The following is a 21,850-nucleotide window of genomic DNA, read 5'->3' on the forward strand; positions in this document are numbered from 1 at the left end:
ATGTTAACCAACTGAGGTACCTGGCCAGGCTGTTTCCCCCTTCACAAACAGATCCTGCAGCTGTATTAGGAATGATTAGGAAAGGAAATACTGGTCACGAATCCTCACACTAGGTCACACTTGGAAAATAAAAGCCATATTATTCTTCAGGACCAGTGTAGAAAAATGAGTTTCTAATGGGGATCTTTATGTTTATTGTCCAATATACAAGTCTGGTTATAGTTCTAACATATGAAAGAATGAGAAAACAATAAGAGAAATATATTTTGCAAATCTATAAAGAAAAGTATTTAGTTTTAGATCTTCAGTACAAATCACTTCTCCTTAGATTGTCTTGATTCTTTTGTTAATTTGAAATCTCATTATTTGAAGCAGCAGTTTTAAATATTAAGATGTACGTGAAGTTGAAGACCCAGAAATAGTTGGCATATGGATACAGACAGGGTAAAACACTTACCCTGTATAACTCAAAAACTTTTTATACCTCTACTATGTCCATGAAGTAAACAAAGCATATTTAATAGAATAATCGATTAACTTTTCTCTTCTATTTTAATAGACCTGTCTTTTAATGAGGCAACAACATGAAGCTGCAGCTTTAAATGCCGTTCAGAGATTAGAATGGCAGCTCAAACTCCAGGAACTTGATCCTGCCACCTATAAATCTATCAGCATTTATGAAATCCAGGAGTTTTATGTTCCCCTTGTTGATGTTAATGATGACTTTGAATTGACTCCTATATAGCAGCCATTACTTCCTCGCGTGTCATCTTAAACTGATGGAGACTCAAGAGTGTTATATTATGGAAAATTGCTTTTTGACAAAAATACTGATATCATGCCTTTACAATTGTTGGTAAAGTTCAACTAAAATTGGTTATGTAGCAAACACTGTCATTTTATAAAAAATGAAAAGAAATATTTTGGCTCTTGGGTCCAAACAGTTTCTAATTGAAAACTATTATTTATATCGGTGAAAGGTCATGATTACATTTGGCAGGCTGTGGTAGATATTAAAAAAGTTGAGAATCTGCTAATGGCGCTGGAAGTTGTTAGCACTCTAAGTAACAAAATAACCACTAGTATGCAAATCTTTTTCAAGTTTTATTAAGATATATCAGTAAACTAAAAGGTTCAATTCCTACCAAATAGTTTCTAATGTGGAAGCAAAACTTGGCACAAATTTTCTTCAGTTTATTATATTTGTAAATTGTACAGTTTTCTTTTCAAAAGTTTGATATTGTCTTTCTTTTTAATAACTTATTTTATACATATTGTGCAGATGTAAATCTTGTAATTAATGGTCAAAATGTATACAAAGGGATTAGTAGTCAAAACATGTACAAAGGAATAATTGTAAACCTGTTTTGTCTGATGTTTTATTGGACCAAAGTTGTAGTTTGTATGGAGTGTAGCAGTAGTGTGGTCAGATAGCAGAACTTTTAAGTAAGGCATGCATGTGTTTGAGTGAGCTTGTTTTTATCACCATAACTGTAAAGTTGTGACTTAGTTGTATTGCATGCTTCTTCCTATAATTTAACTCTCCATAAGTGATGCCTAAAGTAGTGTAAGGTGTTCCATACTAATCTCCTGGCATAGTACCTATGACTTACTATGTTGGGTGTATTATTTAGAATTAGTCATACAAAGAAACAGCTCTTTTTTTCACCTCATAGTAGAGCTTATTCTCTCCTCCCACCCCCAAATGCCTTTGAATGAAAATTCTGAAATTGTAAATGTCTATTTTAATACTCAAGTATGATGAATCTGTGAATATATGTAAAATATGTTTAATAAATTTTATTGGTCATGTTAAATCATTGTAAAACTTTTTTACTTGCTAAAGCATAATGTTTTAAGCTTAATAACCTTTGCACTTTTAAAATAAAAGCTGAGTACTCCAATGAAAAGAGAGATATTTGGTAGTCAAATTGAGTAAAAGAAACAGGCATATTCCAATTGATCTCTACAATGTTTATGAAAAATTCATTAATATGCTGTATTTTTTCCTTGTATCAAGATATAAAGCATAATTTTCAGAATTTTATAATTAAGATTTGGTATGCTGTTTTTAATAAAATAATTAGCAATATACTTAGAAAAAGTCCAGCTCCTCCTATACCATGATACAGATTAAATATTCAGGAATATTTCTGATCTGAAACCTGCTGCTAAACTTATTAAACATTTTTGAAAGGAAAGTTAGGTTATGTGTAAAATTGATTATAAGTGTATGAGATTAAAATTTATAGAACTTTCCACAATACTTTCTTGAATTATAAAATAATACTGGATGTTTTTTATTCTGATAGAGCAAAGTAAAAAGAATATATGAGAAATAAAGTGTTTAAAATTCAGCTTGCAAGTTGGAAATTCCAGCTGATGGAAAAATTGAAGTTGTTGAGTGCAAAGGTACATATTAAGCTTAGGGATTTTTGAATTTTTACATCAATTTATATTTAAATTCATATTGTACTTGGCATGCGCAATAAAGAAGCACGTGTAAGAAATACACAGTGCAAGGACTTTAATATAGAGGTTGGATGTAGTAGTGTTTAGAAATTTAGATGAGATATTTTGGCCTTTTTTATTGGATAAATGGGGCCAAGAAAGGCAGGGTAGATTTTGAAGCACTGGTTTTGTTGAAGTTAAGTTTATTAAGTCTGGGAACATTAAAAGCTAATTTATAAAAGCAATACTTTTTAATATGAAAAACTTAATGCAAATTTTGTGTATTCTTTTGCCTAAACAAAAAACAAACAGATTTTTGAGCATTGAAGTCATAGAAAATATGAGAGGGTAAGTTTGTAAGCATTTTGTGCTGATGGTCCAACCTGAGAAGGGGGTGTGGTAGAACAGTTTGGCCAAACAAAACAAGCTGCAGAAGAGAAAAAGCAAGCACGCAGGAATCTGGCATGTTTTAGTCATCCCAGCTTTTTAGCATTAACCACAGTTCTCACCCTCTACAATGGTACCTCAAGTGGCTGGAGCATCTCTGCCATGACTCTGCTTGTGCAGATTTCCTTTGTAAAATGACAAAGCTAATCAGGATAGCTTAAAAGAAAAGTGAATGCCTTTCCTGGAAACATAAGTAAGTAGCTAAGGGCTTATGATATTAAAAATATTCTGAAGCTCTGAAATGCTAGAAAAAACTTGGAATGTAGTATATATATGCTTAAAAAGATTTAGGATCTGAAAGAGGAACAAAGGATGGTTAATTTAATCAGTGGTTTTTTTCTTAACTATTCAAATATTATGAACAAGATACTAAATTGTACCTAAGGATTTGTATTTCTTTAAATCTTGTTCTAAATCATATCTGTTTAATAAATGACTAGATATTTGTGCATGTTATTTAATAAAGAGTTATATTTTTATAGAAAAGTGAAGTGTGTGCTAATTTTTTTTTTAATTTTCCACTCCCATATGACTCTACACCAAACACTAATATTTACCTGGGCAGCTAGCAAAATGGAAGAAATACTCACTTTGGGGAAACAAACAGCATCTGAAGAATTGGTCTTTCAAGTCTATTCAGTAATGTCTCAAAAATGAATTTTAAATGTTACACATGCTGCAAAACTTCATAACTGCAAAAACCTTATGGAAAGACCCCATGAAGCTCATTTTAATGGACTTATGAATTATACACTTATTCTAGAAATTGGGTACTGTACTAAATATTTTCCTTAGTTATCCAACATGTGAGCAGTATTTTTTATTCTATGATATCCTGACATAAAACCCCAAAACTTGATACAGAGGAACTTACCCATTTGAAACTCATGATACAGTTTTATCTTCTTGTATTTTAAAGAAAGCATTTTCATATTTTTAAAAAATCCTTTCAAACATTCAAGGCAAAAAGATTATTACAAGAGATACTAATCTTTGGAAAAGCTTGTTTGAAGTTTAATTGGTTAAAATACCTTGTAATTCATTTCTTAGTGGCTTCTTGGGACCATAGTTTCCCTTGTACCTAAAATGGTGATACAAAACCTCCACAGAAGTAGTTATCCAAAAAAACAAAAATCAGAAAGTAAACTTAAAACTACAAACTAACATTGGTCTTGAACATATTCATGTCTTAGTGACATTCAGTTAGGCAACAATTCCTTAATTAGGATAGAAAAAGTACAAACCATAAAAGAAAAAACTTGATAAATAGGACTTCATTAAAATTTAAAACGTTTTTTCTTTAAAATCACTTAAAATGAAAATGTAAGTGAGAAAAGATAGGTTAAAAACATATCTGGTCCTAGCCGGTTTGGCTCAGTGGATAGAGTGCCTGCAGACCGAAGGGTCCCGGGTTCTATTCCAGTCAAGGGCACATGCCCGGGTTGCGGCCTAGGTCCTCAGTAGGGGGCGTGCAGGAGGCAGCCGATCAGTAATTCTGATGATTGATATTTCTATCCCTCTTCCTTCCTCTCTGAAATAAATAAAAATATATATTTTTTAAATATGATAAAATATCTTATTCGGGAAAATGTAAAGATAAAGTTTTCAACTCAATGAGAAAACAATTAACATTTTACTAAAGAAGATATATGAATGGCAAGGAAAAAAACACATAGCAAAGTGCTCAACATCATTAGTCATTAGGGAAATCAAATTAAAACCACAATGTTATACCAGTATCTACCAACTAGAATGGCTAAAATTAATGTTTAAAATACCAAGAATTGGAGAAACTGTTGAGCAACTAGAACTCTTCGATTGCTGGTAAAAATGCAAAATGCTACCACCATTTTGGATATCCATTTAGTAGTTTACAATATAAAAAATACACTTACTATAAAAAATACCATCAATTTCACACAAATACTTACCCAAAAGAGGATAACTTCATATTAACATAAGAATTTTTTGTTAAGTTTACTATTACCAAGTACTTTTTTAAATTTATTTTTATTGTTGATACTATTACAGATGTCCCCATTTTCTTCCCCTTTACCCACTTCAACCCAGCCCCTGCCTCACCTTCCCTCTGGCCATCTCCACACTGTTCTCTGTGTCTGGGTGTCATGCATATATGTTCTTTGGCTAATCCCTTCACCTTCATCCAGTAACCCTTCTCCCACCCCTCTGACAGCTGCCAGTCTGTCCCATGTATCCATGCCTCTTTTTCTATTTTGTTCAATTAATTTTGATAACAGGATTCCACATATAAGGCATTTAAGACTGCTTCTAGCTTAAGACTTTAGCACTAGGTCAGTATTTCCAAGGAGAAATACCTTGGGAATCATAGCCCAATGGGCTCCAACTTAATCTTTCTGGAATCTTTTTTAAAAATATATTTTTATTGATTTCAGAGAGGAAGGGAAAGGGAGAGAGAGATAGAAACATCAATGATAAGGATCATTGATAGGCTGCCTCCTGTAGCCCCCTACTAGGGATGGAGCCTGCAACCGGGCATGTGCCCTGACTGGGAATCCAACCACGACTTCTGGTTCATAGGTCCACCCTCAACCACTGAGCCACAACTGCAAATTCCCAGGGTTGTGGGAAGGAACTGAATACAATTCTCCATTGCCTTTATCTACATGCTAGCTGTTGTTGAAATGAATTCACTTTCTTGAAATATGGGCTGCAATGAGTTCTGGCATCCTGCTTGCTAGGTCTGCCCTCTCCTACTGAGGCTTGGAGTGGTGCACTGTAGCCATTTGTCGAGTTGTCTGTCTTCTCCAAAGGCCAGTAAGCTTTTTCTTGGCCTGCTCCTATGGCATGTCCTCACTTCTATTCACAATGCTAAGCACAGTGCCAGGCACTCCCTCAGGGCACAGCAGACTTTAGTGAGCTGCTGGAAGAAGGCTCTGCCCTGGGGGATCCTTATTCAGTCGGTCTCATGCAGATCCCAGAATCCTGTATTTTAACAACCCCGACCCTGATGTCAAAGAACAAGGTCAGCTCCACTGATCACTCAGTGCCTCAGTCTAGCATCCCTCTAGTCCAGCGGTTCTCAACCTGTGGGACGCGACCCCTTGGGCGGTCCAACGACCCTTTCACAGGGGTCGCCTAAATACACCCTGCATATCAGATATTTACATTACGATTCATAACAGTAGCAACATTACAGTTATGAAGTAGCAACGAAGATAATGTTATGGTTGGGGGTCACCACAACATGAGGAACTGTATTAAAGGGTGGCGGCATTAGGAAGGTTGAGAACCGCTGCTCTGAGAGGACATGTAACAGCTAGCTGCCTCACAGGGCTGCTGTGAGGATTCGGTGAGCTCAGTTCCGTGACTAGCACATAAGTGCAGAGAAATGGGCCTGGCAGTAGGGCCTGCGAAGCCTGATGTGGGGCAGGGAAGAGGGCTGAGAGAAAGCGCGCGTGGGGCGCCAGGGTGGGTGTGTTCCTGGGGGCGGAGCCATGGCCCGGCGGGGGCGGGGCCGGGGCGGGGCCGGGGGCGTGCGCTCTCCGGGGCGTCGGGGCCTGAGAGACGTCTCCCGGCGGAGCTGGCGGTGGCGGGGAGCCGAGGGCAGGCGGAGGAGGAGAGGGACGAGTGCTGAGCGGGAGGCGGGAGCGGGGGCCGGGAGGGCCTGTGCCTTTGAGGTGTTGGAAGCTCGCGGCGTCGCGCGGAGGGACTGCGCGGAGGCGCGGCCTGCCTCCCTAGCACAGCCCCGCAGCGCGTCCGAGCTTGGCCGAGCCGCCGGGAGCCGGGCCAGGCCGCCCAGCGGTGCCGCGGCGCACGGTGAGCGGGAGCGGGCGCGGGCCGGGACTGGCGTCCGCGGCCGGGAGCGTCGGTGCCCCGAGCTCGGGCCTCCGGAGGCCGTGCCCGCGGTGGGCTTCTCGGGAGCCGGGAGGAATGGGAGCGCTCGCGCGGCCGGAGCCCCGCCTCCGCGGAGGACAAAGTGGGGTACCGCCGCCGGGGGGGTGCCGGGCGGCCCTAGCGCCACGAGCCGCGGTCCCTCTGCGCCCCTTTTCCTGCGCCGCTGGGGCCCGCGCTCCTGGCCTGGTGCTCCGCGCGCCGGGAGCTGGGGCGAGGGCGAGGGCCTCCGCCGCCTCCCCGGCGGCACAAAGGCGGCTGTCAGCGCCGGCTCCCCGGGCCACGCACGGTCGCCGGAGCCCAGCAGCAGCTCAGGGCGGGCGGGGACCGTGGTGATGGGGCTTGTTCTTAACTCAGAAAGACAGCAGGAAGCCGCTTAGATCATTCTGCCGCCTGCTTTGTGTCTGCCCCTGTTTACTCGAATATCTTCCCAGTAAGATTTTGGGAGTAGGATGAAGACAACCGTAAGAGACGAAAAAATTAAAACCCCCTTTTTGGTAGCTGTAGGATGGAAACTAGTTCTGGATAAAATCAGTTTTCATATACCTTTCTCGGCCTTCACTGGTGGCTCCAAAAGTCATTCCACTTGGTACGTGTTGTTAAATAAATTAGGTAATTGGGTTGCTAACGGTCTTTAAGAAAACCTGTGGCCTCGGGAGCAGTCACCAGGGCTTTCTCTTTCAAAATTGAGTCATACTGGGAACGAAGCCTTCTCCGCGTTCACCTTACTGTTTTTGCTTTAATTGTACTTCGTAATACTTAGTATAAAAGTTTACGGTAATTATAAAGGCCCTATAAACGTACCTTTTATCCCTCTTACATCAGTAGTCATTTATTTTAATTGGTTCTATAGGGGGGGGGTGTTTTAACCTTAAGAAGTTATATCTTCGCTTTTTAAAAATGTTAATAGCCACATTGGTTGTTTAACCACTGTCAGAATTCGTCCTGGGTTTTTTTTTCTTTCTTTGTTTGAAAGTGTAATATCATCTTAATGATTTTGAAGAATCTATGGTACCTGTGGTATAGAATCAAAAGAAGAGCTTCGCATAATGCAGTTAATAATTTACCATCCCCTTTGTTACTTGCTAAATTAGTTAAGGAATGACTGTCAACTCCTTTCTTTGAGCTGCTTCATTCTAATTATGTTAAGAAACAATGAGATAATCATCATTACTAGAATTATTTGCATTTAAAATCTTTGTTTTAATTCTAAGAATTAAAATATTGTTTAATGTTTTTAGATTAGAATACAGTACTAATAGTTTTTATACCGGCATAAAGTTGAATAATAGGCCTAAAACTAAAGTTGAATAGTATCAGTGTAGTTTTAAAATTAGTTATTTGCTTGATATACTCTCAAGTTACTGATGACCTATAAATACATATATATTTATTTATATTTATATATATATATATCTCCACTTTAATAGTCACTGTTTCTAGGTAGTCTGAGAAATTTAAGTATTCTAAATCTTTGAAGATGGCCAACAAGACATTATTATATAAAATTGTAGGGTGTTTTTCATGTTTAATCTTTCATTGAGTGACCTTTAAATGATCCCTCAAAAGTCTTCTAACACAATGAGTTTGGTTTATTTATGTTGTTTTTCACTTTTGTATTTTGTTTTTACCCTAGCACTTGCCTTTGAATTAAAGTTTTTTGTTTGTTGTTTGTTTTGGTTTAGCTTCCTGGGAATTACTGATTGTCTTTGAAGAAACATGAAGTCACATTCTGTTGTTATGCTTACTCTAGCCATCTTGGTGTTCCTGACATGGATCCCTGTGTCCCTGAGTTGTAACAAAGCACTCTGTGCTAGTGATGTGAGCAAATGCCTCATTCAGGTAGGACTAAGAGTATTATTATTAATATTAAAGTGTATTGTAGAGCAGAGATAGAGCACAGATATACAGATATAGAGTGTACATGTAATTCAGTGTATTAGGTGAGAAATGAGGTACGGAGTTATGACAGACACAGTGGTCTGGGTTTTTGCCCCCTTAGTTCACTTGTATACAAGCAAGGTTAGATTCAAGAGGTTCAGTACTAAAAATAATATCCAGCTTTATAAACATGCTGTTACAAGGTGATGAGCACTCTGTTCAGAGGAATTAAAGGGTTTCTCTTGTATACTCTAGTTTACATAGCAAAGAGATTAACTATATTTAGGGGGGAAATTTAGCTAGTCAAATAATAGACAAATTGTACGCTAGACGTAATGTATTAGTTGTCTATTCTATGTAAGAAATTACCTCCAAATGTAGCAACTTCATTTAGTAGACATTTATTATTTCATGCAGTTTCTTTTTCTGCTCTTTTTTAAAATATATCTTTATTGATTTCAGAGAGGAAGGGAGAGGGAGAGATAAAAACATCAATGTTGAGAGAGAATCATTCACCGGCTGCCTCCTGCATGCCCCCTGCTGGGGATTGAGCTCACAACCCAGGCATGTGCCCTTGACCAGAATCGAACTTGGGACCCTTCAGTCTCCAGGCCGATGCTCTATCCACTGAGCCAAACCAGCTAGAGCTCATGTAGTTTCTTAGGATTGGGAATCTGGAGCAGTTGATCTGGGTGGTTTGGCTTAGGTTTCCTTACAGGGTTGCAAGCAAGTTGTTATCTGGGATTGGAAAATCAGCTTCCAAAATACATGATAATTATCTTTTTTAGTCATCAAAGCAAGCCTAGTAATGTAGCTACCATTGTCATTTTCTCATTTCAAGAGAAAAGTGAGGTTATGTAATTTGGCTCGGTTCACATAGCCAGTAAGTGGCTATAGAATGTGGGTCTGTGTTTGACTCCAAAGCCTGTGGCCTTTCCCCTAATCATACTGGTTATTACTCTTCATAAAGTTGTGTTCATTAGTGGTGAACTTCATGTCTTATATAGCTGTTCTCTCTTTTCCATCCTATTAGATCATCAGCAGTCTTATGCTCTTTGTGTGTGTGTTTATTAGCCTCCCTTCTAATTATTGGCTGTTGGCTAAGAAATTCAGTAACCACACATACTAGAATTCTATGTAAGTATGATTCAGCTACCTCTTGGCTATAACGCTGACATAAGAGCAATTGTGTGTTTGTACTAGAAGTAATAATGATTTTTATAGATCAGAGGCATTTTGTGCTTAATTCTGACAGTTTGGTTCTTTTCATTAATTATTGAAATTCTAGGAAGCATGGCCTTTATGTGAATGTAGTTTGCCACCATCTCAATTCTGTTTACTCTTACTTTGCATTTCAAACCAAAACATTTAATAGAAAAGTTTGTTAGTTGAGTGGTTGGTTTTTAATTTTTTTACTATGAACATTTCAAGCACAAATAGAAAAGATGAGAGTATAATAGATAACAATTACAATCAACAGTTGCAGCAATCATTAACTCATGGTTAATGACCACTGCGGTTCTGTTTTAATTTCAAGCAAATCCCTGATACTATTTTGCCATAATTCTAATACCCATCTCTTAAAGATAAGAACTCTTTAACACATAGCTATTAGCAATTTTAAAGTTACCAGTAATTCTTTAATATCACCTAATTTTATACATGGAAGTTTTGATATGGCATGTCTGCTTAGGCTTATGCTTGCTGAAAATTTTAGAGTCTGTACATTAATTCCAGCTTTGTGCTATGGTCAGATGGGGAATCTGTGCTCACTTCCCAGTTGTTTCAATGTAGCTTCGTTGTTCATTATAGAAATAAAGTCTCATAACAATTACTATATTCATGTTTAGGTGGAAATTCACTTAAATTCCAAATTATTTTTTGACTCTCAGAGGTCTGTAATTTCTATTAGTTCAAATAATGAAAACTAGAACATTCCCTTTTATTATTGTTTTTACATATAATATCTTATTGAAACTGATTAATATGATTCTGTGATCAAATGTTCTGTCTTAGATTTTTTTAAACAGCTTCTAATATTATAAATTTCACTGATTTAAATGTATAATTCAAAGTATTTTGGTGTATTCAGAGTTATGCATCCATCACCATAATGTAATTTTAGAACATTTCCATCACCCTAAAAAGAAACCTCATACCCATTAGCAGTCACTCCCCATTTCTTCTTCCCCACCTCTAGGCAACCAGTAATCTACTTTCTATGTCTTTATATGCCTATTCTGTACATTTAATATGAATGGAATCATATAATATGTTGTCTTTTATGTCTATCTTATGTTATTGAACATAATGTTTTCAGGATTCATGCATGTTATAGCAGGTATCAGCACTTCATTCTTTTATGGTCAAACTAGAGGCCTGGTGCACAAAATTTGTGCACTCAGTTGGGGGGGAGGGTCCCCCCAGCCTGGCCTGTGCCCTCTCACAGTGCAGGAGCCCCGCAATCAATCTCCCCAAAGAGGTAGGCCTTGCTCACCCATCTGGGGCTCCTCGATAGATGGCCCCAAAGAGGTATGTGCCTTTGACCGGGAATCAAACCTGTGACCCTTCATTTGGCAGTCCAGTGCTCTAACCACTGAGCCAAATCAGCCAGAGCTATATTCCATTTTTTGGATGTACCACAATTTGTTTATCCATTCACCTATTAAGATTCATCTTCATTGCTTCTAGGTTTGGGCAATTAAACATAAAGCTTGCCTGGCTGGTGTGGCTCAGTGGTTTAGCGTCAACCTAAGAATCAGGAGATCACAGTTCAATTCCTGGTCAGGGCACATGCCCGGGTTGCAGGCTTGATCCCCAGTGGAGGGCATGAAGGAGGCAGCCAATCAGTGATTCTCTCTCAGTATTGATGTTTCTATTTCCCTCTCCTTTCCTCTCTGAAATTAATAAAAGACATCCTATATACTAAAGAGGTAATATGCAAATTGACCATCACACCCTCGCACAAGATGGCCACCCCCATGTGGTCAAAAGATAGCCACCACAAGATGGCTGGCAGGGGAAGGCAGTTAGGGGCAACCAGGCTGGCAGGGGAGGGCAGTTGGGGGGGACCAGCCCTGCAGGGGAGGGCAGTTGAGGGGGACCGGGCCAGCAGGGGAGGGCAGTTGGGAGCAACCAGGCCTGCAGGGGAGGGCAGTTGGGGGCAACCAAGCCTGCAGGAGAGGGCAGTTGGGGGCGACCAAGCCTGCAGGGGAGGGCAGTTGGGGGCAACCAGGCCTGAAGGGGAGGGCAGGTGGGGTAACCAGGCTGGCAGGGGAGGGCAGTTAGGGGAGACCAGGCCTGAAGGGGAGGGCAGTTGGGGGTGACCAGGCTGGCAAGGGAGGGCAGTTGGGGGGGACCGGGCCGGCAGGGGAGGGCAGTTGGGGGCAACCAGGCCTGCAGGGGAGAGCAGTTGGGAGCGACTGGGCCAGCAAGGGAGGGCAGTTAGGGGCAATCGGGCTGGCAGGGGAGCAGTTAGGTGTTGATCAGGCTGGCAGGGGCGTGGTTAGGGGGTGATCAGGCTGGCAGGCAGAAACGGTTAGGGGCAATTAGGTAGGCAGGCAGGCAGGCAGGCAGGCGAGCGGTTGGGAGCCAGCAGTCCTGGATTGTAAGAGGGTTGTCCAGCTGCTGGTTTAGGCCCGATCTGGGGCCTAAATCAGCAGTTGGACATCCCCCGATGGGTCCCGGATTGGAGAGGGTGCAGACTGGGCTGCGGGAGACCCCCACCCCCACCCCAGTGCACGAATTTTGTGCACCAGGCCTCTAGTATAAAAATAAAGCTGCTACTATAGCTAAGATCTGGAAACAGTCCAAGTGCTTCATCAGTAGATGAGTGGATTAAAAAAGCCTTTGGTACATTTTCACAGTGGAACACTACCCATCTGTTAAAAAAGAGGATCTCTTACCCTTTGTGACAGCATGGATGGACCTGGAGATTATTATGCTAAGCAAAATAAGCCAGTTAGAGAAAGACAAATATCACATGATCTCAGTTATATGTGGGATCTAATGAACAAAAATAGGTCCAGAGGCATGAATGCATGGCACAGAGGGGAGTTGGGTGGAGGGGATGGGAAGAGATTAAAACTTTCACTTGTTTTTTAATGAACTTTTTTCTCATCAAGTATCCCTGAAGATATTTACTGGAAATTTATTCTGTTACCTGTATTTATATTTCTTCCAAGATTATTTTTTCTTTTAATGTCTCTGGTGTGGCAGGCCTTCCACAATTTTTATTTAGTTGTCCATTATAGTTAAGAATGAGGCATTCAAAGCGTGGTTGGGAGACTATATGTGGGCAGGGCTGACGGACACAGACTGGAGGGTTTCACTCGAGGGGCAGGGAAGCCCTTCTGCTCTGAGACTGATCATTTTCCTGAGCAGAAGTTTTTGGTGTGTTTCTTTGATTGGCTGGTTTTATTGCTGTGGTTGGAGTGGGCAGGTGGACAGTAGATCCCTATTCTTGTCTTTTGCTCTAGTGTGGAGGGTAGCCTAACAGGACTGATAGAAACTTGAACTTTGATGCCCTCTTCCATTCCTGTTTTTTTTCAATTGAAGAACAATTTGGCTATTGGTGTTTCATGTAGCAAGGATTGTTAAGTGGGGTCTTTGGATCTCTTAAAGGTTTATGGTATCCTCAGAATCAAAAATTGTATATGTACAGTATGAAAAAGGAAAAAAGTCCATAGCTTTCAGGAGGTTCTCAAGGTGGTTGATGCTCTGAAAGATTAAGAATTGCCAGTGTGGTTCAGTTGGTTGAAGCATCGTCCCATACACAGAAAAGTTGTGGGTTCCATTCCTGGTCAGGGCACATTCCTGGGTTGCAGGTTTAATCCCTGGTGGGGCGTTTCTCTCTCTCACATCAATGTTTCTCTCTCTGTGTGTCCCTTCCTGTCTTTCTAAAATCAATCAACATATCCTCGGGTGAGGATTAAAGAAATAAAAAAGAGTGTTACGAATTGCTGGAGTTTTGCTTTCCATTGCACAAAGTAAGTTATTAAAATTTTGCTTTTATATTCATCAAAGTACAAGGCATATTGACATTTTAGATGATAATAATAGCTTCTCTCCTTACACTTACAGAACAAGAATATGTACAAAAATGAACATTGGAGAATACTTTAGGAAAGGCAATGCTATTAAAGTTTAAAGAAAGATATTACTTCCTACATCTTAGAGGGAATTTAGATTTTCCTTTTGTTATTTTGGTTTGGTTTAAACAGCGTCTGTAGTGTTGAAATGATGTACTGTGAGGATAAGCTAGAACATTTGTTTATATTGAGCTCTCTGCAACTCTTGAAATAACTAAATATAAAAAAATTTCCCTGGAAGCTCATAGTTATGTAAATATTTTTACCAGCATGGCCACAAGCAGCACAGTCATTCCTGCCACTCCTACCAGTTGCTACAAATAAGGGTAGTCCCTACATAAATATTTATTTTGTACTTCTGACAGGAAAGAAATCTAACTTTAAACATTAAGAAAGTAAAATTGTCATCATGGTGTATTTCCTTGCTGATATAATGAGTGGTTTAGTTTTCCTATGTCAGGAAAAAAAATGGTAATATAGGATTTTCCTTTTAACAAGATCTTTCTATTTTTTTCTTCTGCTGTGGGAAAAGAATATAAAATTTGGATCAATATTATGCTTTTACCTCAGAACTCAAGATCCATTTTTGTATTAAGAACTAAAAAAACCCCACAAAACCCTAATTGACTTGTGAGTACTTTTGGCAAATATTTAGGGTCATATTTAGGATGATGTAAACATTATATTTAATGAAAATATTCAAACTTAGGGTCAGAGATTGTTGATGTATTATTTTATTATTTATTTTATCTGAGTGTTTACTTAGCACTTTCATGTACTAAATCAACAGTCTGCTTTTTTATTCTAAAAACTTATTTAACTATTAAATAAATCTTAGATTTATTGAAATAAGTTGGGATATCAAAATAGTTTATTAATAATTATAATTTTTTAAATGTATTTTTGTCTTAGGTTAAAAATATAAATAGTTCAGATAACTTAAGGACTTTCTTAATCACAGTAAACAAAAAAAATTAACTTTCTCTTCCTTTTTCCTTAATCAGTGCTAATTAAATCCTACATTATTTTCTTGCTACATTATCTTGGTTTGTCACTAATACTAGTAATATTTTGGTTTATAATATACAGTGTTTCCTTTTTTCTCTTAAAAACATTACCTTATTTCTTATAGTGTTTTTTTCCTCTTCATTTTACTTCCTGCTCATAAAAGTTGTGGCTCTAACTCATTTTTGTCCTCTTTTGCTTCTGTTAACACCTCGTGAAAATCTTTGAATTAATGTCCAAAAGTAATGAATTAGGCCTGATGTAATTTAAGAGAAGAATAAGTCATTGTTTCCCTTTAAATGTGTAATGCAGTTAGAATAGCTGCTGAAATTTGTAAGTAGAGACAAATTTATTTTCACTGGCTGTTTCACTTGTTAAATTATTATATTAAAACAAAAATTAGGATATCATTGGAAGACGTGGACATTTTCAAATATAAAACGGAGAAATTTTCAAGTATAAAATAGAAAAAATAAATAGTCAAATAATCCCCCATTAAACTATCACTCAGCTTCAACAGTGATTCACAAATAGCTGGTCCAGTCTTATCTGTACCTACCTCCACCTTACCCCAATGGGAGTATTTTAAAGAAACTTGTTGGGGAACTTATACAGTAAATTAAGGTTTAAAATTTTATTACTAGGTTTATGTAAGAAATGGGTGCTATTTAACATGTTGGAAGTTCATGTATATACATGAACTCGTATGCTGATTTATTTAGCTCACAGAGAACACTACTGTTCTCAGTAGTGTTTCACTTAAGTTTATATTATTTTCAGAACAAAAGATTACCAACCAGTTGAAATTTATAAAAAACAACATGATAATAAGATTCAGCTGAGATATTTTTGTTCAGTTTGAAAGTTTTGTCTGATGGTCTCCTTAAAGCAGCGGTTCTCAACCTGTGGGTCGCCAACCTGTGGGTTGCCAACCTGTGGGTCGCGACCCCTTTGGAGGTCAAACAACCCTTTCACAGGGGTTGCCTAAGACCATAGGAAAACACATATATAATTACATATTGTTTTTGTGATTAATCACTATGCTTTAATTATGTTCAGTCTGTAACAATGAAAATACATCCTGCATATCAGATATTTACATTATGATTCATAACAGTAGCAAAATTACAGTTATGAAGTAGCAACGAAAATAATTTTATGGTTGGGGGTCACCACAACAAGAGGAACTGTATTAAAGGGTCGCGGCATTAGGAAGGTTGAGAACCACTGCCTTAAAGAGTATTAATATGTTAAAATATATTTATTGTAACCTAGCATAATATGATTATGTTTATTCTTTTGAATAAAGGCTAATTGTTTGAAGATGTTTTGTTTTATATATTTGTTTTTGAATACCCATTTGATCTAAGAAAATGTGTAATATCAGCATAGGTACAACCTAATGCTTCCTTGATTACTGATGCTTACGCAATATGCATTTACTAACTAGCTTTGTTCTTACATTCCCGGGGTCTTTTTATTTTTTTCTAATCAAGATATTATAAATATTTAGAGTTTACTTAATTTAGTATTTAAGAACCTCAGTTTGTGTTTTTAGTATTTGTTTTCATAATTGTACAGACATTAATCTGGCTCTTAAATCATACTACCCAAATAAATTAAATGTTTATTTGCCATTATAAAAATTTTTCATAATTTTAAAAAATTTACAGAATGCATAGAAATAGAAAAAAGTAAATCATTCATAGTTATGTTTTACAAGCACAGATTACTCTTAATATTTCAATATAGTACTTTCCAGATTTTAATTCTACGTTGAGGTGATTTTAACAACTATATTATACATATAACTTTTCTGTTCTGCATTTTTTATTAGCATTATTTTATGCTTCTTTATAAAAAGAAAGTACAGTATTTATGTTAGTTAAAAGAAATATAGTTTTAGCTTAAAAATAAAATAGCCCTAACCGGTTTGATTCAGTGGATAGAGTGTTGGCTGTGGACTGAAGGGTCTGGAGTTTGATTCTGGCAAGGGCATTAACCTTGGTTGTGGGCTCATCCCCAGTGGGGGGCATGCAGGAGGAAGCTGATCAATATTTCCCTCTCATTGATGTTTCTAACTCTCTATCCCTCCCTTCCTCTCTGTAAAATCAATAAGATATATTTTTAAATAAATAAATAAATAGAGGACTATGATTTCAGAGTTAGAACTATCTTCAGTATTGCTTTCTTTAATATCAGCTTACATTTAAATAGTGCTTTATATTTTTCAATTCTGGTTTATCAAAATAATAAATTTATGTACCATAGTATACCATTCTGGTCTTTCAAAGGTGAAATAAGGTGTTCCCTGATTTCCCAGTGCATGTTGGGGGGTCAGATTTATTGAGATATAATTACATACAGTTTTCTCTTTTTTGGTATAGAGTTCTATGATTTTTGACAAACATATGCTCTATACAGTCAAGAGAGGGAATATTTTCATCACTTTTACAAGTTACCTCGTGCTCCTATGTAGTCAAAACTAGCCCCTCCACAGCCTCAGTGCCTGGCTACCACTGATTGGATTTTTGTCTCTATAGTTTCACTTTTTCCAGAATGACATTTAAATAGAATCGTACAGTACGTAGCCTTTTGTTTTTCTCAGATTTCTTTCATCTAGTATAATGCTTTTTAGATTCATCCACATTATTGTGTGTTTCAGGTATTTCTTTCCTTTGTATTGTTGAGTTGTAGTCTATTGTATGGCTGTACCATAATTTGTTTATTCATTTACTGGTTGATGGACATTGGGTTGTTTCCAGTTTTTGGTGATTATGAATAAAGTTGATATATACTTTCACATATGGGTCTTTGTGTGAACATGTTTCATTTCTCTGGAGTAAATATCTTCGAGAGGGATTGTTGAGTCACAAAAGCATTTTGATTGCCATTATCTCACTTGGATACCAAAGTTTATAAGGGTAAACCCAACAATACCACTTCCTTTTTATGACTGACAAAATGAGACTCAGTGTTATATGTTGCAAATAAGATTCTTCCTCAATGTATTAATTTCCATGTCTAGCCTAGAAATTCGGAAGTTCATAAAATAAATTTCTACTCTTACAGTCTAGTCTTAGTCTTAGGTGAATGATAGTCCCCCTCCCCCATTTATTTTGCATAGAGGATTAAGCTCTCACCAGAACTTTGAATAAGATTCTCTGTTAAAGTTGATTAAATAGTTATGTTAAGCCTTACCTGGTTTTGCTCTGTGGTTAGAGAGTCGGCCAGAAGACTGACAGGTCCCAGGTTCGATTCTGGTCAAGGGTCTGTACCTTGGTTGCAGGCTTGATCCCCGGCCCAGTTGGGGCAGGTGCGGGAAACAACCAATCAATGTGTCTCTCTCACATCAATGTTTCTCTGTCTCTCACCCTCCCTTCCACTCTAAAAATCAATGAAAAAAAATCCTCGGGTGAGGATTAACTAAATAAATAAATAAAACCTCTGTCTTTTGGCATTCAAAAATTTGAAATTCTATGTCATATTGGAGGTTTTTTCTAATTAAAATGTAGTGAAATACATTTTTAAATGATTAGGCTCTTTCTCAAAACTTTACATCCTGCCAGATTTTCATTTCATATAAGCTTTTTGAGGATCTTGCCTAATTCTGTAGATACCCATGCTGGTAATATGGGATAGGCCAAATGTATAAAATTTTGTTTTCCATTTAGTATAAAGTTTTTGTTTTTTCCATTATAAAATTATTGAACAGTGCGATTACCCAACTGTAAGGAACATTTAGTATAGCCCTTCACACAGAGAACAGATGTTTTATTTCATTATTACGCTGGCTCTCACATGTAAGAGCAGTGGTAGTCAGAACAACTTTGAGTCAGAAGACCTGATGTCAGAGCCTCATTTGCATGAACTCAAATGAATCAGTAACCCATTCCCTCAGCCTTTTCATCAGTACCAGCACCATGAGCAACAGCCACACTTTTTCTGAGAATTGCAGACTAGGGAAGCAGGTGATATGGTCATTAACTGACTAAAGCAACAGAAGAATTAACCATTAAATTCCAACTCTGGTTTTGCAGCTCTTGACCAATGATACTTTACCTTTACAAACAATGATTAAACTTGGGCAATAGCAGTTCTAATTGTATTCAGGTACTGAGAATGAATTATATAATACTATTAATTAAACAACCTAAAGGATTATCTAAATTTAATTGTGGGCTCATTCTCTCTAAGAAAGTAGTAACAATAATTATTGAAATGCTAAATTAATAAAAAAAATAAGTTTCATATATCTCATTCCAAAAACAGTCATATCAAACCAAAACTTGGGTCAAACCTTAGCCACTTACTAATTGAATGATACACAAATGTCATAACCTTCCTTGAAAAATCAAATAACTATATTATTAGGACTCTTTGAGATTCAAGATACTGCATTTAAAACACTTAGCACATTGCCTGTTAGTGATAAAATAAAACCCTGTTAGGAACTTAGGGAGGTGGTGCAGTAAATAAATGGAAGCATTGAGTCAGTCTTTTTTGGACTCCTGTGAACTTTGTGATCACATGTTCCATTCAACTGAGCAGTACTCAAGTTTAGTTATAGTGAGGTTAGTAAAACATATAAATAGTCAAATTTTCCAAATAGAAAATTCAACTTCTCAACACAACCTTTTTTTTTAATTTAGTAAATGGGAGACCTTGAAATAATAGTAAAATGGAAGATAATGAAGTCTTTGAAGGTAATGATAAAGGGTGAGAACATGGGCAAGGTGTGGGTCAGGAACTTAAGTCCTATTATGCAGCCACTAAATTATGTTGACAGATTTTTATAATAGGGAATTGCTTATTTTTTTTTTAGCATAGGACAGTATACAATCATTATTTTCTTAGAAATGCATAGGAATTTACCAAAATGGGAGGAATTTGGGTGTTTTTTCCTTGTATTCTAGTAAATATTTTTTAAAATATTTATAAATCAAATAAATATCAAAAAAATGTTAAGGCATTACCTTTATCTTGACCCAACCTCTTTCTGGTTATGGTGGATTCATTTATATCCTCACAACTAAAACAGCTAGCGGAAAAGATTTCTTTTTAAGTGTCTTGGAAAGATTCTGCTGAACATTTTTAAATGGAGTAATTTTTTCTGTGTTCCTTGATTCATCACAGAGAATTACATTTTGAGTTGTTTTGTTTTCTTTTGTATTTCCAATACTTAGGTTCAAAGCACTTTAGAAATGTGTTTTATATTTTGAAACATTCATCCTAACCACAGTTTGCTTGCTGTCAAAAAATTAAAGTATACTTTTTCAAATATGTTTATGACCAAATATTATTCAATAGTGTGATTTTAAAAGACATGTAAATTGAATAGGAAAAATGAATTACTTGGTGCACTACATGTGACTATTATAATTATTTACACATGGAAATTAATTGTTTCCATTTTTTCTTGACTTAATAGTCATAAAGCAAATGATTACCATATATTTTTGCTCTCTTGATTTAAAGTTAGGTTTTTGAGATCCTAAATGTCATATGTTAAGTTTGCCTGGAATTTTCTCCTGAAAAGTGAGAAGTTAAATGTATTTTTGAAAACTGAAAAGCTACAAATGCTGTCTAAAAGGTTGGTGTGAGGATCTCGTTTTTCTTCTTTCCCAATCTCCTGAAAAGGATACTGCATTCGTTATGAAAAATAGATATTTTAAAAATATGTTCTGAGGCTTATTTACTTGTAAAATTTCTTAGTTTATGTGATTAAATTTGTTTTCTTAAAACAAAGGTTTTTTCAGTCTTTTCTATAGTAAGATGGAAAGACAGAAAAATATTAGCTATGTCTCAGCTTTCTATAGCCTCTCACTTTGTGTTCTGTCAGTAAATTATAATCATTAAGTATATCACTACTATACATTATTCTATCACACTGACATGTAAAAGTACAGGCATCTAGTAAGAGTGTGTGAAATAGATTTGAATCTTGAGGGCTGGGTAATCCAGGCAAGTTCAAGCATCTTTAATTTATTTTTATTTTTTAATTGATTTTGAGAGAGAGACAGGAAGGAGAGGGAGAGAGAGAAACATCCACTGATAGTAAAACATCAATCGTCTGCCTCCTGCATGCCCCCTACCTGAAATGGAACCGACAACACAGGCATGTACCCTGACCAGGAATCAACCTTTCAGTGCATGGGACGACGCCCGACCAACTGAGCCACACCAGCCAGGGCTCAAGCAACCTTTCGTCATAGTTTTAACCTTCCATTAGTTAGAGGTAATCTTAGGATATCACTCACCCTTTCGTTCCAATTTAAAACACCTCACAAATACCTGACTTTAAAATAAAAGGCATAATGAATGCTTTACAAACTCAGTTTTTCTAATGGAAGCTATTAAATTGACATTTATTTAAAAATTATTTAGCATAACATATATTAATTCATTTAGCAGGCTACCATTTGGAAATTGATAGAGAAAAAGGAGAAACATATATTCTTTGAATAAATTTGTTACTTTTCTAAATCATTTCTCCTGAGCTAAATAGATAATGCAAATATAAGCAACTAAAATAGTAAAGGGATATTTTCTATGTAAAATGTAAATTAAAATTTTAAAAGAACCTTTATTTCTTGTGACTAGGTGGCAATCTTTATAATACTAAAAACCAAAAGTATCCATATCCTTAACTCTGATGGTATTTTTTAAAAAAAATGTATACTCAGAAAATGTTCTCTCATTCCAAAGACAGGACTGACAGGTTTTCATGGAGAAACAAGTCACAAAGATTACTTTTGGTGACTGTTTTTCTAGATTTCCAAGTAAGTTTGAGCTTCTCTGAATCAAGCATCACCAGTTTTGTGATGAGGCATCTGAAATTCTCACAAAATCTTTGCCCATTTAGTCCTTCTCTTTCTCACAGACCTAGCAAAGTTACCTATACATGAAAAACAGCCCAACCCTACAGAATTCCACAGTATTAAAATATTATAATTTGTACTTATTGTGTCTCAGATATACATTGACATCAAACTAATTAAATGGTTAGAGAATAGTACAAGTGTTGATTCTTGAAAGTGCTGTGTAACAGCTAGGGGACTTTTGGAGAAGAAAAATTAGGAATTACATGTCAGTGTTTATTA

The 21,850-nt window shown here is 37.0% G+C and overlaps 2 protein-coding genes across 5 annotated transcripts in view; both read left to right on the forward strand.

Moving 5' to 3' along the window:
- Positions 1 to 3,384, forward strand: part of ANKRD12 (ankyrin repeat domain 12) — a 110,556-nt gene extending 107,172 nt beyond the window's left edge. For both annotated transcript variants that reach the window (XM_070420653.1, XM_070420654.1), the window contains one exon: positions 560 to 3,384. In XM_070420653.1, the coding sequence (XP_070276754.1) occupies positions 560 to 745 (186 nt within the window). In that variant the 3' untranslated portion in view covers positions 746 to 3,384. The remainder of the gene's footprint in view (positions 1 to 559) is intronic.
- The window catches only part of TWSG1 (twisted gastrulation BMP signaling modulator 1), a 38,121-nt gene that overhangs the window by 531 nt on the left and 15,740 nt on the right, over positions 1 to 21,850 (forward strand). Inside the window, exons 1-2 of one of the 3 annotated variants that reach the window (XM_070420664.1) lie at positions 6,516 to 6,696; positions 8,457 to 8,613. In XM_070420664.1, the coding sequence (XP_070276765.1) occupies positions 8,491 to 8,613 (123 nt within the window). In that variant the 5' untranslated portion in view covers positions 6,516 to 6,696; positions 8,457 to 8,490. Of the gene's footprint in view, positions 1 to 6,515; positions 6,697 to 7,297; positions 7,361 to 8,456; positions 8,614 to 21,850 lie in introns of those variants that run through there. The other 2 variants (XM_070420666.1, XM_070420665.1) reach the window with 2 other exon arrangements.

The sequence above is a fragment of the Myotis yumanensis genome, unplaced genomic scaffold, assembly GCF_028538775.1.
Source record: "Myotis yumanensis isolate MYYU_CA2020_CCGP unplaced genomic scaffold, mMyoYum1.0.hap1 SCAF_7, whole genome shotgun sequence".
NCBI classification, from domain to species: domain Eukaryota; kingdom Metazoa; phylum Chordata; class Mammalia; order Chiroptera; family Vespertilionidae; genus Myotis; species Myotis yumanensis.